At 37.8% G+C, this 24200-nt stretch overlaps 1 protein-coding gene and 1 long non-coding RNA gene across 2 annotated transcripts; one reads left to right on the plus strand and one right to left on the minus strand.

Moving 5' to 3' along the window:
* Positions 1-8729: 8729 nt before the first annotated feature.
* On the plus strand, positions 8730-11611 carry LOC141280020 (uncharacterized). Its single transcript, XR_012334826.1, has 5 exons — positions 8730-8815; positions 9239-9281; positions 10161-10217; positions 10284-10382; positions 11159-11611. It is a non-coding gene; the product is annotated as an uncharacterized lncRNA (long non-coding RNA).
* A 2975-nt stretch (positions 11612-14586) lies between these two features.
* rragca (Ras-related GTP binding Ca) lies at positions 14587-23662 on the minus strand. Its single transcript, XM_065298374.2, has 7 exons — positions 23297-23662; positions 22448-22651; positions 21919-22118; positions 17973-18087; positions 17361-17503; positions 16122-16270; positions 14587-15954 (listed from the first exon to the last, which is right to left on the minus strand). The coding sequence occupies exons 1-7, from the start codon at positions 23474-23476 to the stop codon at positions 15818-15820; spliced, it is 1128 nt and encodes a 375-aa protein (XP_065154446.1). The 5' UTR covers positions 23477-23662; the 3' UTR covers positions 14587-15817.
* Between the last annotated feature and the right edge of the window lie 538 nt (positions 23663-24200).

Here is a 24200-nt window from a genome sequence, read left to right on the forward strand (position 1 = left end):
ACAGTCACAGCAAACACTATCTCGCAAGAAAATCTGAGGCAGTCATCACTTTTAAATATTGCAAAAGAGCATCAATGAAAAGTGTATGTTTGCCAGAGATCTGACACGCACTTGCAGAACTGGCTGCTCAATTATAACCTTTGGGCTGATATATAAAATTCTGCTGATGGCCTCGCTGGAGTCAAAGTGTCACATGTGGTAAAGTAACACTAGTGTTTCTGTCATTCGCAGCTTAAGAGGACCTATGCAGTAGTTAGCGCACATGCTCATGATATGTTTAGCTATGGTGCATTCAGAGCAGACACAGATTCAAAAATTTTCTACTTCTAACTTTGTAATAAAAAAAATCTTTTTTTTTATTTAGATAAACAATTCATATGAATGTTAGTACTTCTCAAAAAAACATCAATGTTTGGTTACCTAAAACACATGATTCTGATTGGTCAGTATATCTACCAGAGAATCTGGTACACTTTAAAAAAATAAAAGTGATGGTAAAGGTTTATCACAACGATGCCAATGAAGAACCATTTTTTGTTTCCCAAAGAAGCATTCAGTCAAAGGTTCTTTAACGCACTATTGTGACCTGGACCACAAAACCAGTAATAAGGATCAGATTTTTGGCCAAATGAGTGTGTCCGTTGCTTGATATCATTATAAAGTAATTAATTTGATAGATCCTGCATTAGCAGAGAAACAACAGCAGGAACCTAAGTTTGTCAACAAGGCTGATGGGACAATAATATTAGTATTATTAGTAACAGTTACACAAAAATACACGCAGATAAATCAAACTATATAAGAGAAGGCAAACTATATGCAGCTGTTAGCTACGGTAATATTTCCAACCAATCAAAATCTGATTTCAGTTCTTTTTTATCATTACTGCAATAAATCTTTTGTTATTTTGATTAGATAATCATTAAATTTGAAACAGAAGCAAATAAAGTAGACTACACATATAATATACATTTATGTATTTTACCAGTGGGAGTATTTCACATAAGTATTTACTTCAATGCTTATTTATATAATTAATATACTGTTATTTATACATTTATTTTATTTAGCACATTTTCATAGTCTAGTACTGTTGTTTTCTTACTTTTGTAATACAGCACTGTTTCACTTTGAGTGTTATGTTTGTTTTTTATCCAGTATCCATTTTAAAAAACGAGTCAATTAATCGATTATTAGCATGCAGGGCCAACTTAGTTATCGGTATCAGTAAAATCCACTATCGGTTGACCTTTATCTGAGGGTGCAATTATAAATATATATATATATATATATATATATATATATATATATATATATATATATATATATATATATATATATATATATATATATACATATATATATATATATACATACATATACATATACATACACATACACATACACATACACATACACATACACATACACATACACATACACATATATATATATATATATATATATATATAGTAGGAAATTCACCAAATGTCTTCATCAAAGATGATCTTTACATAATTACCTAATAATTTTTGGCTTTTGCACAATTTCTTACCTTTTTATAATCTAAGAACCTTTTTTTCACTTTTGTAAAACAGAAAGGCTAATCATTATAGTATGGCAAGGTTGTAGAACCTTTATTATACACAAATGTATGCATTTATATATTAGAGGACTATAACTAGAGTGCTGCTATATTAAATATCACTTACTGGATATCGCTTACTGGTGAGGGAAACACTGTTATAAAGTAACCTGGTGAACGAGAAAGCACATATGCACAGACTTAAAAAAAAAAAAAACTGCTTCTTACCCCAGGCCAAATCACTTCACTGCACAACATTTACATATTGTGCTCCGGAACGCCAGGAACACAAGCAAGTGCAGCGATACGTAAACATCTGTACTATTAAACACTCTTATTATTATATGCTATAATATGCTGTATACATGTAATATTGTACTATTATTAGTGCACAGCACCATGGCAAACATGAGGCATTATGTTATAATACAACAAACATGAGTTTGAATGATAATTGCAAATGCTACATCATATGAAATATGTAACCTCTGTTGGTTGAAACCCAGACAAAGTGTTTTTTGTGATTTACTGTTTTCATCCTACATAATTTAAAGAACATTCTGGAAAAATATAACCTTGATATCATTAAAGGAAAATAACACATTTTTTCAATATTATACTATGTTCTTACCTCAACTTAGACTAATGAATACATACCTATCTTTTTTTTAATGCGTGCACTTAATCTTTGTACAGCGCGTTGTGAATGTGTTAGCATTTAGCCTAGCCCCATTCATTCCTTAGGATCCAAACAGGGATGAAGTTAGAAGCCACCAAACACTTCCTTGTTTTCCCTATTAAAAGACTGTTACATGAGTAGTTACATGAGTAAGTATGGTGAGACATAATAAAATGTGGCGATAAAAAATGAGAACTATATTGTATGGCGTAAGAGCACTTAGTTTGTAGCGCTACCACTTTGGTGCGCAGTAACATCATCACTCCTGACTACTCTCCTCTTGCTCAAACTTCTGCCAATATTACTGCGCCCGAGGTCGAAGTGCTGCAAACGAAGTGCTTTTCCGCCATACAATATAATTCCAATTTTTAGCTGCTTAAAAAATCGCCACGTTTTATTTTGTGCCACCATACTTACACTGAAAAAAGATTCATTTAATTTACTCAATTTTTCTAAGGTAAGTGGTTGCAATCAATTTATTAAGCTCCATTTAAACAAAAGTGTTTTATTTTATTTTATATATTTTTTTTAAAATGTAGCTTAAATAAATTGATTGCAACCACTTATTTTAAAAAAATGTAGTACATTTAATTAATCATTTCAGTGTACTCGTGTAACTACTCAGGTAACAGTCTTTAAATAAGGAAAACATGGAAGTTTCGACAGTAATAACTCTATTCGGGACTTGATTCATTGTTAGACAGAAAACACAAAATACTTTGTTTGGTCGCAAAACAAGTTTGGCCGTTCAGCGCAGTGTTATGTATGCTCGCAGCGTTTCTTTAACCAGAGTGCTTTTCTGTGCAAAAACAAAAAAATTACATACATTAATAGAAACATGACAACCACATGCAAAGTTGAGTGTTTATGTGCATGTTGTACGTTAATATCTGCCTTATTCACTGTGCGTGAGGTAAAATGTGCTTGTTTTGTACTTTTTTAGTGGATCAAATAGATTGTGATCTCTTCTAAAGTCGATAATGGCCGTCTTCAAGATCAATTACGATATAAAATCGTCAGATCACACACCCAGCCCCTAATCTCCTAATTAAATTATGACACTTTACTCCGACTTTCACAGGCATGGTCCCATATATCAAACTGTATGCTTATCAGTACATACAGGTTTGGTTTTCTCAAAAAATTTTGAAGTCTACACACTCCAGTAATGATCCTTGGTATAGCACAAGGCAGAATGTAAAACAGCACAGACCATGTCCGAGGGATGGCGTGAAACACAGATCGTTCCAGAAAGGCTGAGAGCAGAAACATTCGTGCCATTAGAGGCATCCAGAGCAAGCCACATTTCTGAAGGAATCAGTTGACTGCTCTGGCAGTGACCACGCTGTTCCTGACCGTTGGAGAGGTGATACAGCCTGAGATGTGGTTTCTGTGGGATTTATTACCACCTCGCTGTGCTGTCCTCAACTTTTTCACTGCAGCAAAACACACTCTTCACACCCGTCTACACTCTATGTAAAACTGTAAAAGAATGTGAGATCTTTGCAACCTTCTTGTTGGCTTGTTGGTCCATGAATTGTCACCATCCCTGTTAGCCTGTCGATGTGGAGCGTCAAGTTACTAGCGCGGGTAGTACAGCGCATGCAATGTGCTGGAGAGACTCTGTAAAGAGGACAGGGTGAAAGGCTGGAAGAAGAGATGGGTAGCAAAGTTTCAGGAGTCTTTGATTAGTTCGGCAGTGTCAGTATAAACAACGGGACTGATGGAAAGAAACAGATACAGAATAACACATGAGAAAGAATGAAGACAAGCCCACAAAACAAAAGAGTGACAGGTGGAACTGAGGACATAAAAAACAGCATGGTCACTTAATCTGTCATTGCAAGGAAGGAAAAAGAGAATAGAAGAAGAAAAGGAGTAAGAGGAACCATACATTCAAACGAACAGGCTCGTTTAGCTTCTTCCCGGTTCCGTCTCTCTTTACGCTAAGATAGCCTCGCACTTCACATCTGACTGGAGGAAGCAAATGACTTGAGAGGTGCCAATCCACTGTCAACAGCCATTGCCATAGAGCATATCACTCTTTCAGACCACTGCACCTAGCTGAGCGCGGATCACATTTGTTATACCCCCCAAAAATGTTTCCTAATGACTCCCAAGCTCAAACTGATCCCTATTTCTGCCCCACCGCCAACCTTCCGATAACTAGAACATCCCTAGCGATGCGAGAAGAACATGTTTTAAAGCCGAGTCTGATGAGGGTGGAAGGACGGCAATATGTTGAGAAATGCCGATGGGTCTTGCTGGATATAACGTGCATGTGTGTGTGACAGATTAGAGGAACAGGCCATCGAGTTTCATTAAGTTTAAACAAAAACAGAGGCACAACTTCTGCGCTGGGCTGAGATGTCCAGGCCATTGTATCTACATGAGGATGAGCTAATGGCATCTGTCGCTGTTCCTTTAGTCACAGTCGACCCAGCGCTGCCCATTAGCCAGCTACTGGCTGACTGCCCTGGCTCGACACGCTCTGATGGCCCAACACAAAAAAATACAGGATCCGACCAGCACTCCTGTCTCGCTCCTTACTTTGCTCTTCTCCCTCCCCCTCCCTGTCTCCCGTTCTCCTACTGTCATGACTAGAGGCTGTCTGGTGTTGGATTTTGTTGGCAAAGCAGCGCTTTAATAAAAGGAGACCCTGACAGTGCTGAGGTTTGACTACTGCTTTCCTCTGATCCATACCAGAGTAGGACAGGCCACAGAATCAGGTCCCTAATTCACAATCAGAGTCCTGCTGCTGGAAGACAAATCTCTCCTCACAGGACAGCTTGCAGTAAAAATGGATCGCAGACCTGACAGAACTATCCCGATGTAAAAAATAACCAGCATAAGGCACCTGGCAAAATGGCAACCAGAGCAGTTTTTTCAAGTCACATCACTTTGTTTTGAGAAAATCCGGCGTTGTTTCATCTATTGCAACGTTGTGTTTTCTTTCGACTCCTACAGTGAGAAAAGTTGGAAGCTTGTGCACAGCTAACAAATGTCTATCAGTGCCGCACGCTTCAATCTCAAATGTTCGCTGTACTTTCTAAACTTAGCAAGACAGAAGGTATTTTGTAGTAGTTGCAAAAGTTGAAAATACTTTAGGATGGTAACAAACATTGTATGTCAGATTGTGCAGTTGGGTAGAGATGTGGAGCAGTAAGTGTTCCAAATTATTAGCCAAGTTTTGTCATTAACGTCTGGGAGCGGAGGGGGGTACGAGTCGCGTCAGTTTTGATAAAGCAAAGCAATTTCAGTGGCTGCTATTCAGCCAAATTACAGTTGTACATCATGCTGGTTTCTCTCTCATTGTACAAGTGCGTGATGTTAACATTTCATTAGCATGTTGGTCGCCACTGAAAGGGTGAAAGAGACAAGACAAACAATAACTACGCATCGAGGGAGAGAGAGAACAAGAGAGAGAGAGAGAGATTAAGGGCTAAATTATAAGCACTGGCGCCATCTACCCGATCTTTATAGCAGTACAGAGGGATGCGCTTCTCTCACTGGGAAACAAAGTGACACTAAAAATAATCTGTGCTTTATTTCTCTGGGTTGTATGTGGTCCCAAAACGCAAACATAGTCCTGTTTCAATAAATAGTTTAAATAAACACTTATAGTGTTTAGTTAATTGTATCTAAAAATATAAAAAGGTAATTTGAAGACACAAATTATTATTTACTTCAAAGATGTTAAATTCCTGTATAGCTCGGTGGTAGAGCATTGTGAAGGCAGCGCAAAAGGTAATGGATTCGAACCCAGGGAACACAAATACTGATAAAAAAATGCATGTAATGCACTGTAAGTCGCTTTGGATAAAAGCATCTGTCAAATGCATATAAATTTATCCATTTATTTATCTTATATGAACAAATGATTGTAAACCTCATGCAGAAATTAACTTTATGTCTTTATCAGGCTGTATGGTTCCACAAAGAACATTTAACATCCACAGAACATAAAAAATCGTGCATGTGCATATTGTAATGGTTTGCAATAATGAGCAATTTAATTGTAATACTTCAAACAGTGTGTACGGTTAAACTTTTAAGTCGATGCAGATAATAGTATCTGGCATGCGGATGTTAGTTGGGATTTGCGTGCATGTGCAATTGTGTATGATAGCTGTAATATTTATTTTATACATTAAAATATTTTGCTTTGTTTACATGGTTAAAATGTCTGATTTGTTTTATGTAACAGTAAAACATGGCTGTTTACTATAGAAGTGGTGCTTTCTTTTTCCAGAAATATGAAACATATGTTGGTTATATAGATGGTTTCATCGGACGCACGCGCGTTGTCACGTTTACGTGCCTGAACCGAAGTGATCTTCTGGTTTGTATTTATTTATCAGTCTGGCTGGCTAAATTAAAAACAAATACCTTGGCAAAAATAAAATGTTTTGGGGAGACGACGAGAATGGATCACAACTATGCAAGAGGTTTGGCAGCCAGTCAAGAATTCAAGGACCTGAAGCTAATTTGTATACTTTCATTTTGCACAGTAACGCTTGCTCAGTGTGATATTTGATACGCGTTAGATATGATATATGAATGAAGGTAATTTACTTGTCATTTATTTTCCCTGTTATCAGAAATAAACTACTGTAAAAGGACTCTGTTGTCATTAACTCTATGTGGAAGTCTACCGGAAGTTGCGTTTAGCCCACAAAAGCCGTTTGTTTGTTGTTGTTGTTGTTGCTGAATCCATCTAAAAAAAATTAAATATGTTGATCAAACGACTTCTGTAACTTGGTAATATCAACTATCATAAAAATAAACTACCCACGAAAAGAAAGGTCTTTAAATTTAAAGGTAAGCTAAATATAGTTTTACAGTAGTAACCCTGCTGAAAAAACCAGCTTAAACCAGCCTAAGCTGGTTGGCTGGTTTTAGCTGGTTTAAGATGGAAATAGCTGGTTTTAGCTGGTCTCCCAGCCTGGTCAAGGTGGTCTCCCAGGCTGGCCAGGCTGGTCAAGCTGGTCTCCCAGGCTGGCCAGGCTGGTCAAGCTGGTCTCCCAGGCTGGCCAGGATGGTCAAGCTGGTCTCCCAGGCTGGTCAAGCAGGTCTCCCAGCCTGGCCAGGCTGGTATTATGGCTGGTCAAGCTGGTCTCCCAGCCTGGTCAAGGTGGTCCCCCAGGCTGGCCAGGCTGGTCAAGCTGGTCTCCCAGCCTGGCCAGGCTGGTATTATGGCTGTTCAAGCTGGTCTCCCAGGCTGGCCAGGCTGGTCAAGCTGGTCTCCCATCTGGGCAGGCTGGTCAAGCTGGTCTCCCAGCCTGGCTGGTCAAGCTGGTCTCCTAGCCTGGCCCAGCTAAGACAAGCCAGCCGGACCACCAAGCAGGCATGACCAATCTTCAACGTTGAAATTTGGTTGAAATAACCTCAGTTGTTTTTTCAACATTGAGACAATGTTGAAACAACGGTGAATGGTAAACGATTGCAAAAGGTTAATACAATGCTTAAAAATCAACTTTGAAATTTGGTTAAAATGATGCCAGTACGGTGAATGGTAAACGATTGTATTATGACATTTTAATTTGTGAATCCTTTAGATAAAAATTTAAAAACTCATTTAATGAAAATACTTATATTTTATGTATACTATTTGATTGATTTTAACACTGGTGGGGCATGTGATTTCCATATGAATTCAGGAGATGGATTAGGCTGGATAATTTTTTTGTAAGTATTATTATGGTTGTTTTATTTTTATTAAATTTTCATCACAATGTCTAAAATATAACGTTTCAAATATACATTTTAAGAATACCATTAATAATATAATAACATCCAACCTTTTATCGGCTTTCTTTACGGTGCCACAGACAGGTCCCTCAGCCTTTTGTAAGCAAAACATGCCCATGCGGGCCCACTGTGGGGTATACTGTGGGACAGTGTGGGCAGGGCAAACTCACACCACATCCCAAATGGGCCCCCGAATTATCATTGGTTGTTATCTTAGCAGATAATTTTCTTTTGATGTTTGTTGTTAAATCAAAAACAAGTTACTACACTTTTATTATAATAAAACCATATTTTTATTTTTATTTTTTTATAAAGCTCTGTCCATTTAGAACAAAATGTGCAGGCATGCTTATGAAATAATTGAACCCACCCCCGGGTGAAGATCCAAAAAGCTATGTTTTAAAAGCACAATATTTCTGTTTATTTTAATACAAGAAATATTTATTGTAATACAAGTTCTAATTTTCAGTTCAGTCTGGACGTGGGACATCTTTTTTTACCATCTTTATTGTTTTTTTAACATGTTGTCTTTTGTTATGTGTTATTAGCTATGGTTATTAGTCATGTTCGACTTCATGCAGCGCTGCTAGAACAGACATCATACGTTGATGACGTCAATGTATCGCGAGAGCGAGTCAAGAAATTACACTCTCGCGGTACATTGACGTTATCAACCTGTCAGCGCAGCAAGAAGTCGAGCACACGTATTTGCGGGGGCGCGCCTCCGTCCTCGTGAGTTCAAAGTGGATTTTAACCGTTTACCTCCGACGACAGTTTTCATTTCTATGGCAAATTCTAAGGTAAGTTTTCATTAATTCCTGATTAAGTCATTAAAATCAGTTCACAGTTATGTTTATTTTGTTTTTAGTAACAGTTAATTCGATATGACTAAAATATTCTGAACTTTAATGTTGACTGTTGATGCAGTTGTTTGACTGAGCTCGTGACGCATCTGAGCTAATGTATGCAGATCTTTTATTTGTCTTTACCTTCTATAAAAATGTGTTATCCTCGTTATTCAAATTTATTTGACATTGTTTAGATAATTATAACGCAAGTTATTTCAATGTAGGGTTTGACGCGTAAATGTAAGGTTATTTAACTTACAGTACGGGCACACAGTTTACAGTAGCCTGTTAAAACGGTTAAGAATTTAAACCGAAGCCATCAATTCTGGATTAAGTTAATAACTATTGTATATTTATGTTCACTTTTCTTTACAGGTCATTTTCTTGTTGTGTTTTGATGTTTTCCATTGGCTGAAGAGTAAGTATTACTTTGTGTTTATATTTGCATCCAAAACATAAGTGCTCAAAAAGTGCATATCTGGTTTATCATTGTCATTAGGAAAATATAAGAAAATAATTTAGGATACAACAATTATTGTTCAGCACAGCAATTCATTTCTTTTGTATGTCACTATTCCTTCTACAGTATGTAGGCTTACATATTTCAAACCCTTTGTTTTCAATAGACAAAGACACAAGTTAATTCATAGTTCAGAGTGGATGTTGATGCAGGTTTTAGAGAGGCTTCATATTGACATATAAAATTGGTCTTTGTGGTGGTGTACATAACAGCATCTTTATGTATTATGGTTTTAATCATAATTTTTTAAATGATGGCTATGTCCATGAGCTACCACCCACCATTGTAAAGCACCACCAAGCTAGCATTTTGTAATAGAAATCAATAATTTACTATTTATTTTTGAAGCATCTCCCCTACAACATTACAATGCATTTAGTATTTGTTTTGTATTCAGATCAAATTCTACTAATCATAATAACTAAGATGCAGTGTTTTGTATTTCACAATTTATATTTTCTTTTGAAAAGGGGCCATGACTTGTTTTTTATTTTATTATGTGTTTTATATTGGAGGCAGATTACCATGCAATTTGAAGAAGTGTGATAAAATACACAGAGGTGAAGTCATTTGTCTTTCCAGATGCCCAAATCTGTACCACTCAAAAAGTAATGAAGTGACAGTGTACCATGACAAAAAATTTAAACATTCTTTATTTCTTTCAAAGTTGTACTTGGGCCACAGTTTTTTGTATTTCTAACCAAAACATTACATTTATGATTGTATACTAATGAAATATGTTTTTCTTTTTCTGAACTTTATCAAATGCAATGATAGCTAAGATGAGCCTGAAGAGGAGATTTGGGAAGTCTTTGCTTTGCCAGATCACCTGTGGTAAGTTTGTAAAACATATATTAAAAATAGGACCAGAACATCTCCTAATCAATTTTTTTTTATCAGGTCGGGATGTCTGCTAACAAGATGCCTTGTTGGTCTGGGCGAGTTTGAAGTCTCTCACAGACAGTCCAGAAGGTCTGGAGTCCATCTTAGCTTTTATTGGTAAGTGACTGCACAAAAGGCTGTTTGACCCACACGTAAAGCAACCAGTCAATGTTTGCTCTGTTCAGCATCTCTTTGGGGGGGGGTTAATATTGATATGACCCAAGTATTCCGACCCTTTACTCAGTACTTAGTTGAAGCACCTTTTGAAGTAGCAATCTTTGCAACTCCTGGATTCATTTGTAACCAAAGCGATCAGAAGCACCATTCACTTCTATAGTATTCTTTTAGCCTATTATGGAAGTCAATGGTGCTTTCCGGTCAGTTTGGTTACAGACATTCCTTAAAATATCTTCATGTCTTTATGCGAACCCATCAGCAACCATCAAGAGAAATTGGAGGCAGCTGAGCTAAACTGCAGATATTGATGCAAATGATCTGAATATGTATAATGTAAATATAATATTGCAGTTTTCTTTTTTCATACATTTGCAGAAGTTTCTAAAATTCAGTTTTTACTTTGTCATGGGGTATGTATTGTAGATTTATGAGGAAAATATCTAAACAATTACAGTATCATGCAACCACCTTAAAATTTAAATGTGAAAGGGGTCTACCCTGAATACTTTCTGAATGCACTGTAGGTGATCTTGATTGAGGCTTATTGTCACCTTTGTAAACACAAAAGCTTTCTTCCTTCATCAGATGGCTATGCAATGTTTCTAGACAGACTATTAAAGAACACACACACACCCTGATGTGCAATAACAAGATTTTTTTTATACATGGGCTAAAAATGCATCATTTTTTGAAAATGACTTTTGTTTTCTCTTTAGATGCTGTCATCAGGTTTTAAGTACAGTATGAGCCAGAATAGATGGGTGGTGGTGGCCATAAGAAGACTGTGAGCTAAACCTACAACAAAATTCTTATTTGCAGTTTTCCTAGAATATTTTTTTCTATTCAGATGAATAAAATTACTTTAAAATATTATTTTGTTTTCATATTTTATGTTTTTATTCTGTATTTGGAATATTCCACTTCTGCACTACTAACTGGAAACCTAACTGTTTGAAAGAATTTGTTTTTATCTATAAAAGATCAATTTTAACAGCTGCTTTTATGTTTATTTAGAAAGGGTAGGCACATGCCATCATTCACAAACTTTACCTACTTTAGGTGTTTAGTTTTATGGATGGGGTTGTACTGTAGGTAATGAGCAGCAAATTGCATTCTTGTAATAATTACACTAAAACATGATATGTACAGCAAATCATTTGGTGAGTATTAAAATGTAATGTAAAAATCTATATTTAGTGTTAAAAAGTGTGTTAAAACTGCGTCGCGATATCAACCTTGATTCACCTTTGTTGAAAGTGTGATGTTGAAACAACATTGAAATGTTGTGAAATCAACATTGAAACAACGTTGTGAAGTCAACTTTGATCCACTTTTGCAAAACCAAAAGGTAATTCAACATTGATGCAACGTTGGTCCCTGACGTTGATTCAACGTTGAAATGCCGGCCGAGAATCTAAGACCAGCCTAAACCAGCTAAAACCAGCCTGGACAGCTAAGACCAGCTTAAACCAGCTAAAACCAGCCTGGCCAGTTTAGACCAGCCTGTCCATCTTAAACCAGCTTGACCAGCTTAAACCAGCCTGACCAGCTAAGACCAGCCACCCGACCAGCTAAAACCAGCTAAGACCAGCTTAAAGCAGCCTGGCCAGCTTAATCCAGCTAAAACCAGCCTGGCCAGCTAAGACCAGCCTGACCAGCTAAAACCAGTCTGTCCATCTAAAACCAGCTTGACCAGCTTAAACCAGCCTGACCAGCTAAGACCAGCCACCCGACCAGCTAAAACCAGCTAAGACCAGCTTAAAGCAGCCTGGCCATCTTAAACCAGCTAAAACCAGCCTGACCAGCTAAGACCAGCCACCCAACCAGCTAAGACCAGCTTAAACAAGCCTGACCAGCTAAAACCAGCCTGACCAACTAAAACCAGCCTGACCAACTAAGACCAGCCATCCTGACCAGCTAAGACCAGCCTGACCAGCTAAAACCAGCCTGACCAGCTAAAAAAGTCACCAAAACCCCTCTTAAACCAGCATGAAACATCCAGGCTGGGAGACCAGCTAAAACCAGCTTGACCAGCTTAAGCTGGTTTTAGCTGGTTTTTTCAGCAGGGAACAGCTATAAGGCAATAGGGGATTACTATAATGAATTTGTACAAGCCATGCCTTGTAGATAAAAGCTGTAATTGTCAAGCATTTCAAATGGTAGAAAATAGTGGATAGGCTTGATTTAACTTTTCCTTTTTTCAACTGTCAATAAACCTCTAAATCCCAAAAGAATTATGCACTTAAAAGTTTGTGACAGTATAGAGTTGCTTGTTTAACACATATTTCTACATTACAGCAGGCCAATAGCCATTTAAAGGATTAATGCAACATTTTTACAAGAAATTAGAAGCTTAATGAAGTGTACAGAATTCTGTCAGTGTTTTATTGCCTGTAGATTGTGTTGATGTGGGGCTCTCATAATGAGTCGTGACAGTTGCTGCGAGGCGTATCTGTTTTTATTGGCGTCCTACACGTTCATATTTAACAAGACTGCTCGAGTAATGGGTGCCATAATAGTGCAACTCATAAAATTGAATTACGCCTTCAACACTTAAAAGAATGAAAAATAGAAAGATCTCCTCAATTATTATTAGAGCGGTATTTAAAGTGCTGTAGACAGTGATCGCCTCAATTGTTTAATGAGGCTTTTAGCACTTGTTCATATTGGACCTACAGTGGAGAAAATATAAGGAATAAACCAACAAGGTAAAATGTTTCAAACGCCTTCGACTTTGCTCAAAGTATGACTTACCTCACCGACATGAGAATGTGATTTTATTGAATATTTTTATCTTTTGTGATAGTTTTTAGTACTTTGGCGCCCCCTTCAGTTAAAAGTAAATGTGTCGTTTCGCTTAGACATATTTATACCTTAGCTGTCCATTTTCTTCAGCCCAGTTTTTCTTCACAAACATTACATAAGATCAGCCTAATTTTACATACAGTGCTTAAATTAAGCTAGGCCTTAGAAAAAGTATGGCATTGAAGAAGCTTTTATGTCTCAAGCGTGCCTTAAAAAACATTTCAATAAAACAATGACACTGGTATATAAGAAGTCATTACATCAAATTTTACATTTTAAACCAAACTTTTAGTCTGAGACTAGGTTTAAAGCCTTGTCTGGGAACCAGGCATACGTTTATTAGTCTGTCCTATTGGCTATGCTTTAATGACAGACATCCCTTGCAAAAATTAACCATGTTTTTGTGGTAAAAGTGTAGTAAACATGTTTGGGGTTTTTGGTGTATTGATTACTATTAGCAAAACCATGGTTTTACTACAGTAACAAAGTTTCTTTTTTTAACTGTAGTAAAACCTTGGTTATTTCGCAAGGTATGGACTGAAGTAACGTTACACAAGTGTGATATCTCAAAATATTTTCTTCGTAACCAATATCTCGGGTTACATTCAAGAATATTTAAAACCGCAATCTTAAAATAGTTACACAACAATCGAGAAAGAAAAGAACATAAACCATCTGTGTTTAAAATAAAATATCTCCTTACCTTACCACAGTTCATAACGGCAAAGTTTTTAATAATGACTCATCCATTGAGATGTCGGGTCGGATTTCGCGGGTAAAATGTCCTTCCTTTTTTCAACAAAGTGCCATGGATGACGTATTTTTGTAGGCCAACTGAAGTTTGCTTGACACTGGTTCCCTCTCTAAAAGCCAATATCTATTTCCTTCTGACTTTTGGATTACTGCAAAAAATAAATAAACTTAAAACTTAACAAAAGTTTATGGCTCTTGTTTTGTCCAACAAAATTATCTTCACAGCTGAACACAACTTATACATCTTTTATGAATTTTGAAGTCTAAATGCATATGGTAGAAAAACAAAAAAAACAAATTAAAGACTTAATAAAAGATGTGTTCATATGTTAAGATTATCTTGTTGGAACAACTTGAATGTGAGTAAATGCTGATGACAGACTTTCTGTTACATGCAATTACCTATTAAGTTTCAAATCTCTCCATTTCCAGTGTGTGAACAAATCAAATGACACAAAAAAACAAGTTTCCTGTGTTTGTACACGTTTTATTTTTTGTGAATGGTAACAATTTGGCAAAATGCAACATAATTTCCCCTACATGTAGTCTGAGAAACAAGAATCACGAGCAAACTTGATTTGCTTGCGTTTTCTTGTTTATGTAGTGCATATCCCATTAAACAAAACTAGAAAGGTTGAGCTGATTGCAAGACAACATGAAGTATCTCTATAGACATGCTTGGAATGGAATTAATGGATTTAATGTAATTTCAGCCATCTTTACCTTTCATTTACAGCAGACTTTCTCCAAAGCATGCTGATTGGTAAATGGAACAGTGAAGGTGACGATTAGCGAGTTATAATGCAAGTTAATGTGAGTCTTGGCACCTCAAAACCGGAATGTAAGTAATAGGTTAATCTCACAATGTCCTTTAATCGCATGAGCTACATGCCACAGAAGATAGCCTACTATATAACCAGAGGGCAACAGTACTGAACAGCATAGCAGGTTGAGTTTAGGTAGGATCCCTCACATCCACTGAGGTAAACGCGATCACAGTGTTCCAGGAGGTCAAATGGAACGACCTTCTCAGTCTCCATGTGGACCCTAAACCTGTAGACACGTACATGTAGATACACCACTCTCTCCAACACACACCCACATCACACGCAGTCTCCACAAACTCAAAGCCACACTCAAATCCCTTTTTTTTCCCTCTTTCTAGTAAACCTGGGGCAGTATGGGTGACCGCTTGTGTATGTGTGTGCAAGAGATTTGCATCAGACAGGCCTCCTCTACATAAGGCTTGAGAAGTTAATGGGTACACTCAACCAAAGCTTACTTCAGTTAGGTGTACCACAAATTTCACAGACATCTGCCACATTCACTTGTTGAGGACTAAACAGGTACGCATTTTTAAACTTGGCTACTGTGTTAGCAGCATATCATACAGCATTAGTCCAGCCTGACAGAGTGAAGGGGGTTTCTAGCTGTGCTTTATTTCCAGTGACTTGCACTGCGTAACTTGTTTACAGTCTTTTATTTTCTTCTTGAGGAACAGTTTGTTAATGCCTTTAAGTAACACAAACAATGATCCACATTTTTGTGCCCATTCCCTTACATCCTTCTGTTGCTTTGCATTTGCATATCCATGTTATATTTCAGCATCAGCCCCGCCCACTGCAGCAAGTTTTTTTTCCCCAGTGAATTTCAGGACTTCTGCTTTGCTTTTGAAGCTTTTGGGAGCAGTAATTGCAGTCACCCGCCTCAGTATGCATCCCATCCTGTAGTCTCTCTCTCTCTCTCTTTGTTTTTTAACCTTACCCATCGACTCTACACTCTCATTTACTTAATCTCCATCCATCTACACAGTGCTCCTAGGGGGTGCCATTTAAGGCAACAGTCTTCAGAGGAGTGCCATCTGGCTGGTTGCTTGTTCTTGGGGTGGACACACCCACTTCGAACACCTCGTGAATGGCTTTCCGGAAACAGTGGAAATTGTAGTCTATCAGTCCTGTGGCACAAAAATGTTAAATAACCAATTAGAAAACAGAACTGCATCTGGCAATGAAGAAATAATTCTTATAAAAGTGATACTTTTTGTTGATGATTTTTGGACACAAAGCATTCTTTAAAACCTACAATGAATGCATGAAGCATAACAAAAATACTGTCGTCTACCTTTCCGTTCAAAGCTCTCCTCTCTCAGTATGCAGACTAGAGCAAGGAACTTTGTGACCTCTTTCAGGTAGAGCACTGTGGTGTTATTGAGTTTGATGATGGCCAAAGACTCCTTGTCATATGCACTGCCGCTGCCATCCTCCTTTAAACTGGAGTCAAAACACACACAATTTAAGAAACTGCATAATAGAAACATGCCAATTCATGCCAATAGAGAAAAAAAAACTACATAATGCTTAATACACACATGCATTGACTACTTTACTATGTAAATGGACCTCACTTTGTACACAGACATATTATCACGATGAAACATAAAATGCCTGCCTCACAGTGAAGGCGCACTCACATTATGCCAATCAAACTGCGCCCAAGCCTGGTTCATTTTACTAGTGTGATCATTCTGTGCCATGCACTGGGCACGGTTTGGTAAATCACAGAAGTGGGCTCGGGCACGGTTCAAAAAGAGAAACGTCAATAGCGCGACCACTCACATTTATCTGCCTTCGTAAAAACCTTCTGATGTGTGAATATTTGAGCTGCACACGTGACAGATTAACTAAGCAATAAGATTGCACATGAGAGGGATCTTTGCGCACCAAACAACCCGGAATAAAAAAACAGAAATGCTGGGCTCCAGTGTTAAGAGAGTGCATTACTTCTAAAAAAAAAAAAAATATTCGCATCCTCATGGCAAAAGCGTGCCCGGATCAGTCAAAGTACAGTGTGAGTGCATGCTTCTGGGGGAGTAGGGAGGGGGACAATTGTGCTCGGGCACAGTTCGGGTGGGTTATGTATAATATGAGTGAATATTTGAGCTGCACACGTGACAGATTAACTAAGCAATAAGATTGCACATGAGAGGGATGTTTGTCTTTGTGCACCAAACAACCCAGAATAAAAAAACAGAAAGGCTGTGCTCCAGTGTTAAGAGAGTGCATTACTTGCGGTTTTCTTCTAAAAAAAAAAAACAACAAAAATATATTGCATCCTCATGGCAAAAGCGTGCCCGGATCAGTCAAAGTACAGTGTGAGTACATGCTTCTGGGGTAGTAGGGAGGGGGACAATCGTGTTTGGTCACAGTTCAGGTGGGTTAGGTATAATATGAGTGCGGCCTAAAAATGCTTGTCTAATGAGATTGCCTTGCTCTATGCTTGAGTTGTTTCAGTATCTAATATTCTTTGGGCCATATAGTGTATGCGCTCCAATATGAAGACCTATACCATACAAAACCTCACCCGTAAATACAGGAGACGTCAATGACCACATCGATCATGTCACAGCAGAGCTCATAGGACTGCATGTCCACCGGTGAGCTGTCGGTGGCGATGTAAATCTTACTGACGACGTCAAACAGGAAGGCCTTTTCAATCCCTGAATTCTATTTGCAGAGAAACACACATACAGGAAGGCATGACAAAATGCCCTGCAGGGTTCGATATAGGATCTTACAGTACTAAGAGCGTAATAAAACATGCATGAGCATGGCTGCATGGGAGATGGAAAAAGCCATTTCCCATACACAATTAACTATTTTCTTACCAGCTTATGAAAACACATTTTTATAATGATGGCTGAAGTTAAAAAATACACTTGAAGAGTTTCGTTTCAAAACGAGATAAATCCGTTTTTTTAATTGTTCAGAAATCTCGTTTTTTGGTTGTGCATTCCAATTAATATCAATTCAACTGCAGTTGGTTTGTTTTGATTTAAACCTTCATAACTTAAAAAATACAGCTAAGTAGCACCATAAAACAACACAATAACATGATACCATAATAATAAACATGTTTTGACAAAAATGTTAAAAAATGGATTTATCTGGTTTTGCAACGAAACTCTTCACTTACAGATATGAAGATGTTGAGAAGGTTCTCCAGCGTGGGAAGCTGAGGGATGAGCTTCTGCACCACTTTACTGAATGCCTCGAAGATGGAGTGATCATAGATACTTGTCAGATAAAAACTGTGGAGGACAAAAAACCCATAAGAACAATGAGAGTATAGTTCGTAGTCATATCTGCCTAGAAAAATCGCAACTTTTAATTTTCAGTCGGTTTAGTACATGATGTAACTACAGAAGATTCAAGTTTTAAATAGGAAAAATATAGAAACTCTTTGGTTATGTAACCTCACAAGCATATGTGTGTGTGTGTGTGTGTGTGTGTGTGTGTGTGTGTGTGTGTGTGTGTGTGTGTGTGTGTGTGTGTGTGTGTGTGTGTGTGTGTGTGTGTGTGGTTGTGTGTGTGTACCTGGTAATTATCAAGTTGTGGGTACCAACTGTCCCCACAAAGATAGGAATAACAGTAAATTTGTGACCTTGTGGGGACATTTTGTAGCCTGGTCCAACCAGACTCTCGTACATTCATTTCATTTGTACAGAGAGTCTGGCCATGCTCCATTGCAAACCATTACTTCCGTTAAGGAGGGTCCATTGTTGAAGTTTAAAACTATTGGATCTGCCCAGAGTCACTCAGGATCTGCCAAAGCCAATCGCTAACGTGTGGTCATGACGTACATCATGCACCAAAACCGTCCGGAAACAACAAGTCAGAATACCGGTTATCAAACAAACAAAACTTAGCAAACCTGGTTCTTGCTCCGGCTTTAACTTGTGTATATTCTGCAGTTTTGCAACAACGGACCGAATAGCTTTTCTCACGTCTTTCTCCGCTGCCATTACTGAACTACAACTCAAACTGACGCACGACCTCAACGTCATCGTCTTAGCCACCCCCATCTGTTCGCTGATTGGTCCTGCAGATTCTTGGAGGAGAAAACGAAACTCTACAGAGCCATCCCAGACGTACTGCTGAAGCGAAATGAAAATTAAGCGGAAGCACGTAGAAGGGCGGAGCCAGGCTAGACATTTTGAGGTCCCCATGAGGAAACAAGGTAATATCAAACAAAATGATGTTTCCTAAAAAATCTAAGGTACAAGAAAGTTTTTTTGTGATGATTGGGGTTAGAGGAAGGGAATCAAATTTGGTACAGTATAAAATGCATTACATCTATGGAATGTCCCCACAAAACATGGAAACCAGAACGTGCGTGCGTGTGTGTGAACTGTCAAGAGCTGGTACTGCATTGCATTTGTACATAAAATAATCACATACACTGTATACAAAAATATTTTCTCTATAAACATCCATACATAAGATGTGTCATTGGACCCGAGCATCAGGCACTGCAGTGAAAACGCAGCCCATTATTTGTGATCATGTTTATGTAGACAAATTTGCTGCCAAACAAACACAATGTCATTGAGATCACAGAACCTCCCAGAAAAGAAGTGGCAGAAATAACCCTGCAGCGTTGGACAGAAGCCTCTGCTTCCACCTTTATCCACCTTTATTAAACTAATAGAATTTATTTATATCTTCATGCAAACTTCTCTACCTGCAGAAAGTCTTATTTGTAAATATAATAAGCTATTAAACGAGGTTTAAGAAACTGTATTCAGTTTCTTTGAGAATATTTTTTATGTATTTATGTTAATTCTGAACAATATCAAACCAACATAAAACAATTGTCTGAAGCGTTGAAAAACACAACTGATATTATCAGGTTTGTGCTGCAACGAAGGTCACAGAGGAATCTGACAGTATGCAGAACATGCTAGAATTCACTCTTGGCTGTTGTTCACGAGGTACTGAGCACTCAAGCCTCCATCCACCAAAGCTTACTGTACTGATGTCACAAAACAAAGTTAAAGAAAAACTAAGTCATTTCCTCCCTAGCATGGCTTCAGCATGCCTTATAGAGTCCTGAAGTACTGAATTAACAAAGATATTATTATGGTTTTGTGGTGTGGACGCTAATATAGTTATTGGTATAGTTAAATTCGCAATGAAAGTAAAATAAAAAAAACCTGTAATTTGTTCTGTAATATTGTGGTATTTTTTTTACAAATGATTTATCTGTGAGCTTCATTAATTTTTAAAAATTCATGTGCCCTCATAATCTCCTAAAAACAATCTCTCTTTACTTCCGGTCATAATGTATGGCAGGTGGGCGGGGTCCGGGAGAATATCGCTGCGATTAGCAATTAGCAACACGACCCAACTTCAAATGATCCAATCAGATCTCGATGGACAAATTCAAATCCAGCTCTTCCTTATTTCATTTCAGAGGCCGGTTTTACTTGGATACACGTCACCACAGGGAAAATTTGGCAATTGATACTTCCGTTTCATGGCGACTTTACCGTTATGGTTATCGCTAGTCTTACGGCCCTGTAATACTAGACTTGGCTTTCTAGTAATGCAATCGTTTTATCATTGAAGTGACCTTACCCAACATATCCAAAGCCAAAGTAATTTTAGTAAAATAATCTTCATTTTCTATTCAGCTATTAGCAGTTTGGTGAAGCATGACTTATATAAAATGTAAATTGTTTTTGAATAATGCCTTAAATGTTCACTTACATTTAAACCAGCCAGCAGAATGACTTACAACATTGTTTTAGTGTCTGATACAGTAGAGAGGACTAAGTAATTATTCATCTTAAGTGAAAAAAGCAGTAAAACTATCTAATGTCTTGTTTTGCACCACACATAAAAGGGCTTTAAATTAAAAGCTTTTTAAATATTAATAAGCCAATTAATATTGAAAATGCCTATAATTTTAGATATTTAACTCATGAAATACTAACATGACTGCTTCCAGGAAAACTCTTTTTAACATCACCATTTATCCTATTATTTTATATGAGTGACACTTATATCTTTCTCTACAAATATAAAATAAGCTAGTTAAAGAAAAGGCCTTAATTTATCCAGAACCCTGAAAGAGTCTTTCTCTGTAACATTACCTGGCATGAACAACTAATAAATAACATAATCTCGTTCTTTTTTTTTTAAATAAAAAATACTTATACATCTTTTTACATATGTTGACATTACTTAGATGTTCTGCAAAATGTAAACAAAAGAAATGAAATGCAATCCCAGCTAAAGTCTTTTTTTCTTATTTTCTGTTTTCTACATAATGTTAAGAACATTCTGTGAAAATATATAACCTTGATATTTTTAATATTGTACATTCACACCAAATGCGGAAGAGGCGTCAAAAAGCGATATTCACGCATAGTTGGACGTTTGAACATTTTGAGTTTACTTGCTTCATTCATGCGTGAAAGTCGCACGTAAAATTCTAGTCAATTACGCGTAAATTTGAATCATGGGAAGGGTTTATATAGCTCAAATTGAGTCTTACCAGACTGTTCGACCTTCTCACTCTCTTTCTTTCAAACAAGATTATTTTAATTCCTGTAAAAGTACACAGATGTGTCGTGTAGCGATGATGATTGCCCTCCATTGTTGTTTGGTTTTTCTGCCTCTGCTCGCTTCCTGTAATCACGTCACTGCTAGAGCAAGCTCCTGATTGGTTAAAGCGGCGTGAAAACTAGCGACAACGCTCAATTCGAGCATGTGTTCCACGGCACGCCTTCCGCGCAATTCTCACCGCGCCATTCACGCCGCAGGATGCCTATTCGCATCTTTGCTTTGACTTAACATGTAAATCACTTGCAATTGCCGACTCTTCCGTGTCTGGTGTGAATGCACCATTAGGCCAACAAAGATGAAAATCAATATGAAATCACTGATTTAAATCAAACTTTGATGGTTAAAAAAAATCCTGATTTTACCGACAGGGATACAAAATAATGTACCATGCATCTATACATCCATTGTATGTATCCTGTACTATCAGTATTATACATGCATTAATATTCATTATTTGCAAGTCAATAAGAAGAATCTGGTTTAAAAATGCAAATATGCCATGTGTTTACCTGAGATGTAGTTTCTCCAAACTGGCATCTGCAAGGTCATCATTAGCCCTCTGGTGTATGTCCCTCTGGGTCTCAATTTTATGGTCATCAGACAGGCCATCAACTTTATGGATGAACACTTCAAAGTTGATTTCTGGGTTTACCCTATACGCCCGTGACACGGTTAGGTGGAGCCGACCAAGGGCCTCTACATAGTCATCCTGTGACACAGAGGAAAACATGCAGTGTGGCATAAGATGGCATGGCATATGACTGTGATGCATACATTTAGCTACCGAAATGAGCAGAAATAAGCAATGTTTTACACACTGCTAACTAAATTAATCACTGAAGTGCTGCGATAAGACTTTTAAGAATCAAGATAGATAAATAAGAAGAAAGAGAGCCCTACTGTAACTATTCCACAATTAGCATAGCTGACAAACAATTTAAATGTTTCATAAAACGATTAGGTGTTTTCAAATGAGGTGTGTACAAAAAATGGGTGTATACAGAGATTAACACCAAGGTTATGTATTTCCTGTTTCACCTGTGCATCGATGACAAATATCAAGGCCCCGGTTCCTCTAAAAATCATCTCATAATCAAAGGTCGGGTCAAAGAAGTCGACTTGTCCAGGGAAGTCCCAGATCTGAAAGTTGACAAAAGAGCTGCTGGAGATGTCATCTTTGTAGATCTTGTTGGTGCTCTCCAAAAACAGGGTCTCATTGGGGGACATTTTATGAAACACCACCTAATTGTAAAGACAGAGCATTTAAAAGCATTTTAAAAAAACAAGAGAAAATGGTTGCGAAATCCAAAAGCTTATTCATATGCCTCATTGCCTATGAGGGGCTTACTGGTGGCAATGATTAAATCTTAGGGGGCTTAAACAATTGTGTTGTGGTGACATTTTATAGCTTCACCTTTATTTTTTGCTATACTTTGTCTCAAGCCTTAATTCACATAATAACGTATTTTGATTAAAAAATTAAAACCGAAACTAGGCGAATACATCACCTACTTCTAAATATTAGAAAATTGTCACTTATAATGTAAAGCTTGGATATAAACAACGTTGTTTGCTTGTATGAAAGGGTGTGGTGGATGCCTATGATCAAGTTAAGCACTTGAAAAAGACATCAAGGGGCCACATTAATGAAATGAGAGCTTACACAACCTGAACACAGGACGTGTCTTTCTTGACCAATAGACTGATGTGATGTATCTTAGGCCTGCATGCTATCAAGCATCTTTGGGTTAGTAATGGCTGTGTTTGCAGATCTATCATACGCATCCTGAAGCGAGGAGCGTGATGTTGCCCGGTTGCTACGGGACTTTGCACCGGTGCTAACTTGTTCGGCTAGTCAGCTGTCCTAATCACATTTCCTCCACCAACCTTCTGAATAGACGACTTTCCGCTCCTGCGCAACCCCATCAGCAGGATCCTCGGTTTGCTGTCGGAGGACGTAGAGCCGTCCTCGATGTCGCCCTCCTCTTCTCCATATCCGAAGTCTTTGGGGAACGAGTCCGCTACCCCGTAACTGTCAGCCAGCGGTGCCTCGTACTGGATCGACATGTTAACCCCCCTCCCCAACCCCTTTAAAATGTAACCTGAACGATTTTAGCGCACAGTTGTCGCGCTATAATCAAACACGAAAAAAATATTGAGTGAACAAATATAAAATCTCGTTTGACTATAAATGCAGGACTAAAAACTTAGTACTGTTTCTCCTTTAAATCTACGATCTCTTGTGTTTCCCTTCTCGATGAAACGCCCACTTGAGATCTATACGTGTGTGTGATTGGGCGGTCGTTAGGTAACTCGCATGCTGATTGGCCAAATGAAGTGTCTGTCTGCTAAACTGTTAAAATGCCGAAAATGCGGGTGGCTCGTTCCAAGTCATGTGCTTAGTGGTCACCTGACAAACAGAGGGGTGAATGGGTAGGCGTGTTTAACTTTACGCGTCGCATCGCAGACTGGTCGGCATATGATATGGAAGTACCGCGAGAGCTATTCAAAAGCTCAACTATCGCGGTACTTCAATGTCATATTCTTACTGGTTTGCGCAGCGCCGTATGAAGTTGAACACGTCTGGTGTCTTTAGCGACCTTTCACCTGAAACTAAATTTTTATGCTGATTTGGTGCAGATTATTGGTGAATGTAAAATGTGGCATAAGATGAAGAAAGCTTGTGAAACACTAAACGTGTCGTTTGAACATTTTAATATGAATTAGGGCACAATTATGTATTTTTTTTAGACAATAACAGCGTTTACCAACCATGTGTCATGCTACAGAC

The sequence above is a fragment of the Paramisgurnus dabryanus genome, chromosome 13, assembly GCF_030506205.2.
Source record: "Paramisgurnus dabryanus chromosome 13, PD_genome_1.1, whole genome shotgun sequence".
NCBI lineage: Eukaryota > Metazoa > Chordata > Actinopteri > Cypriniformes > Cobitidae > Paramisgurnus > Paramisgurnus dabryanus.

What these genes read in the sequence shown, in the direction of transcription:
- rragca (XM_065298374.2), bottom strand. Translation starts at nt 23,476, where the DNA reads ATGTCGATCCAGTACGAGGCACCGCTGGCTGACAGTTACGGGGTAGCG. An exon ending in TATTTGTCATCGATGCACAG is followed by an intron (nt 22,119 to 22,447) that starts GTGAAACAGGAA and finishes TCTGTGTCACAG; the next exon opens with GATGACTATGTAGAGGCCCT. An exon ending in GACGTCTCCTGTATTTACGG is followed by an intron (nt 16,271 to 17,360) that starts GTGAGGTTTTGT and finishes TTTTGACTCCAG; the next exon opens with TTTAAAGGAGGATGGCAGCG.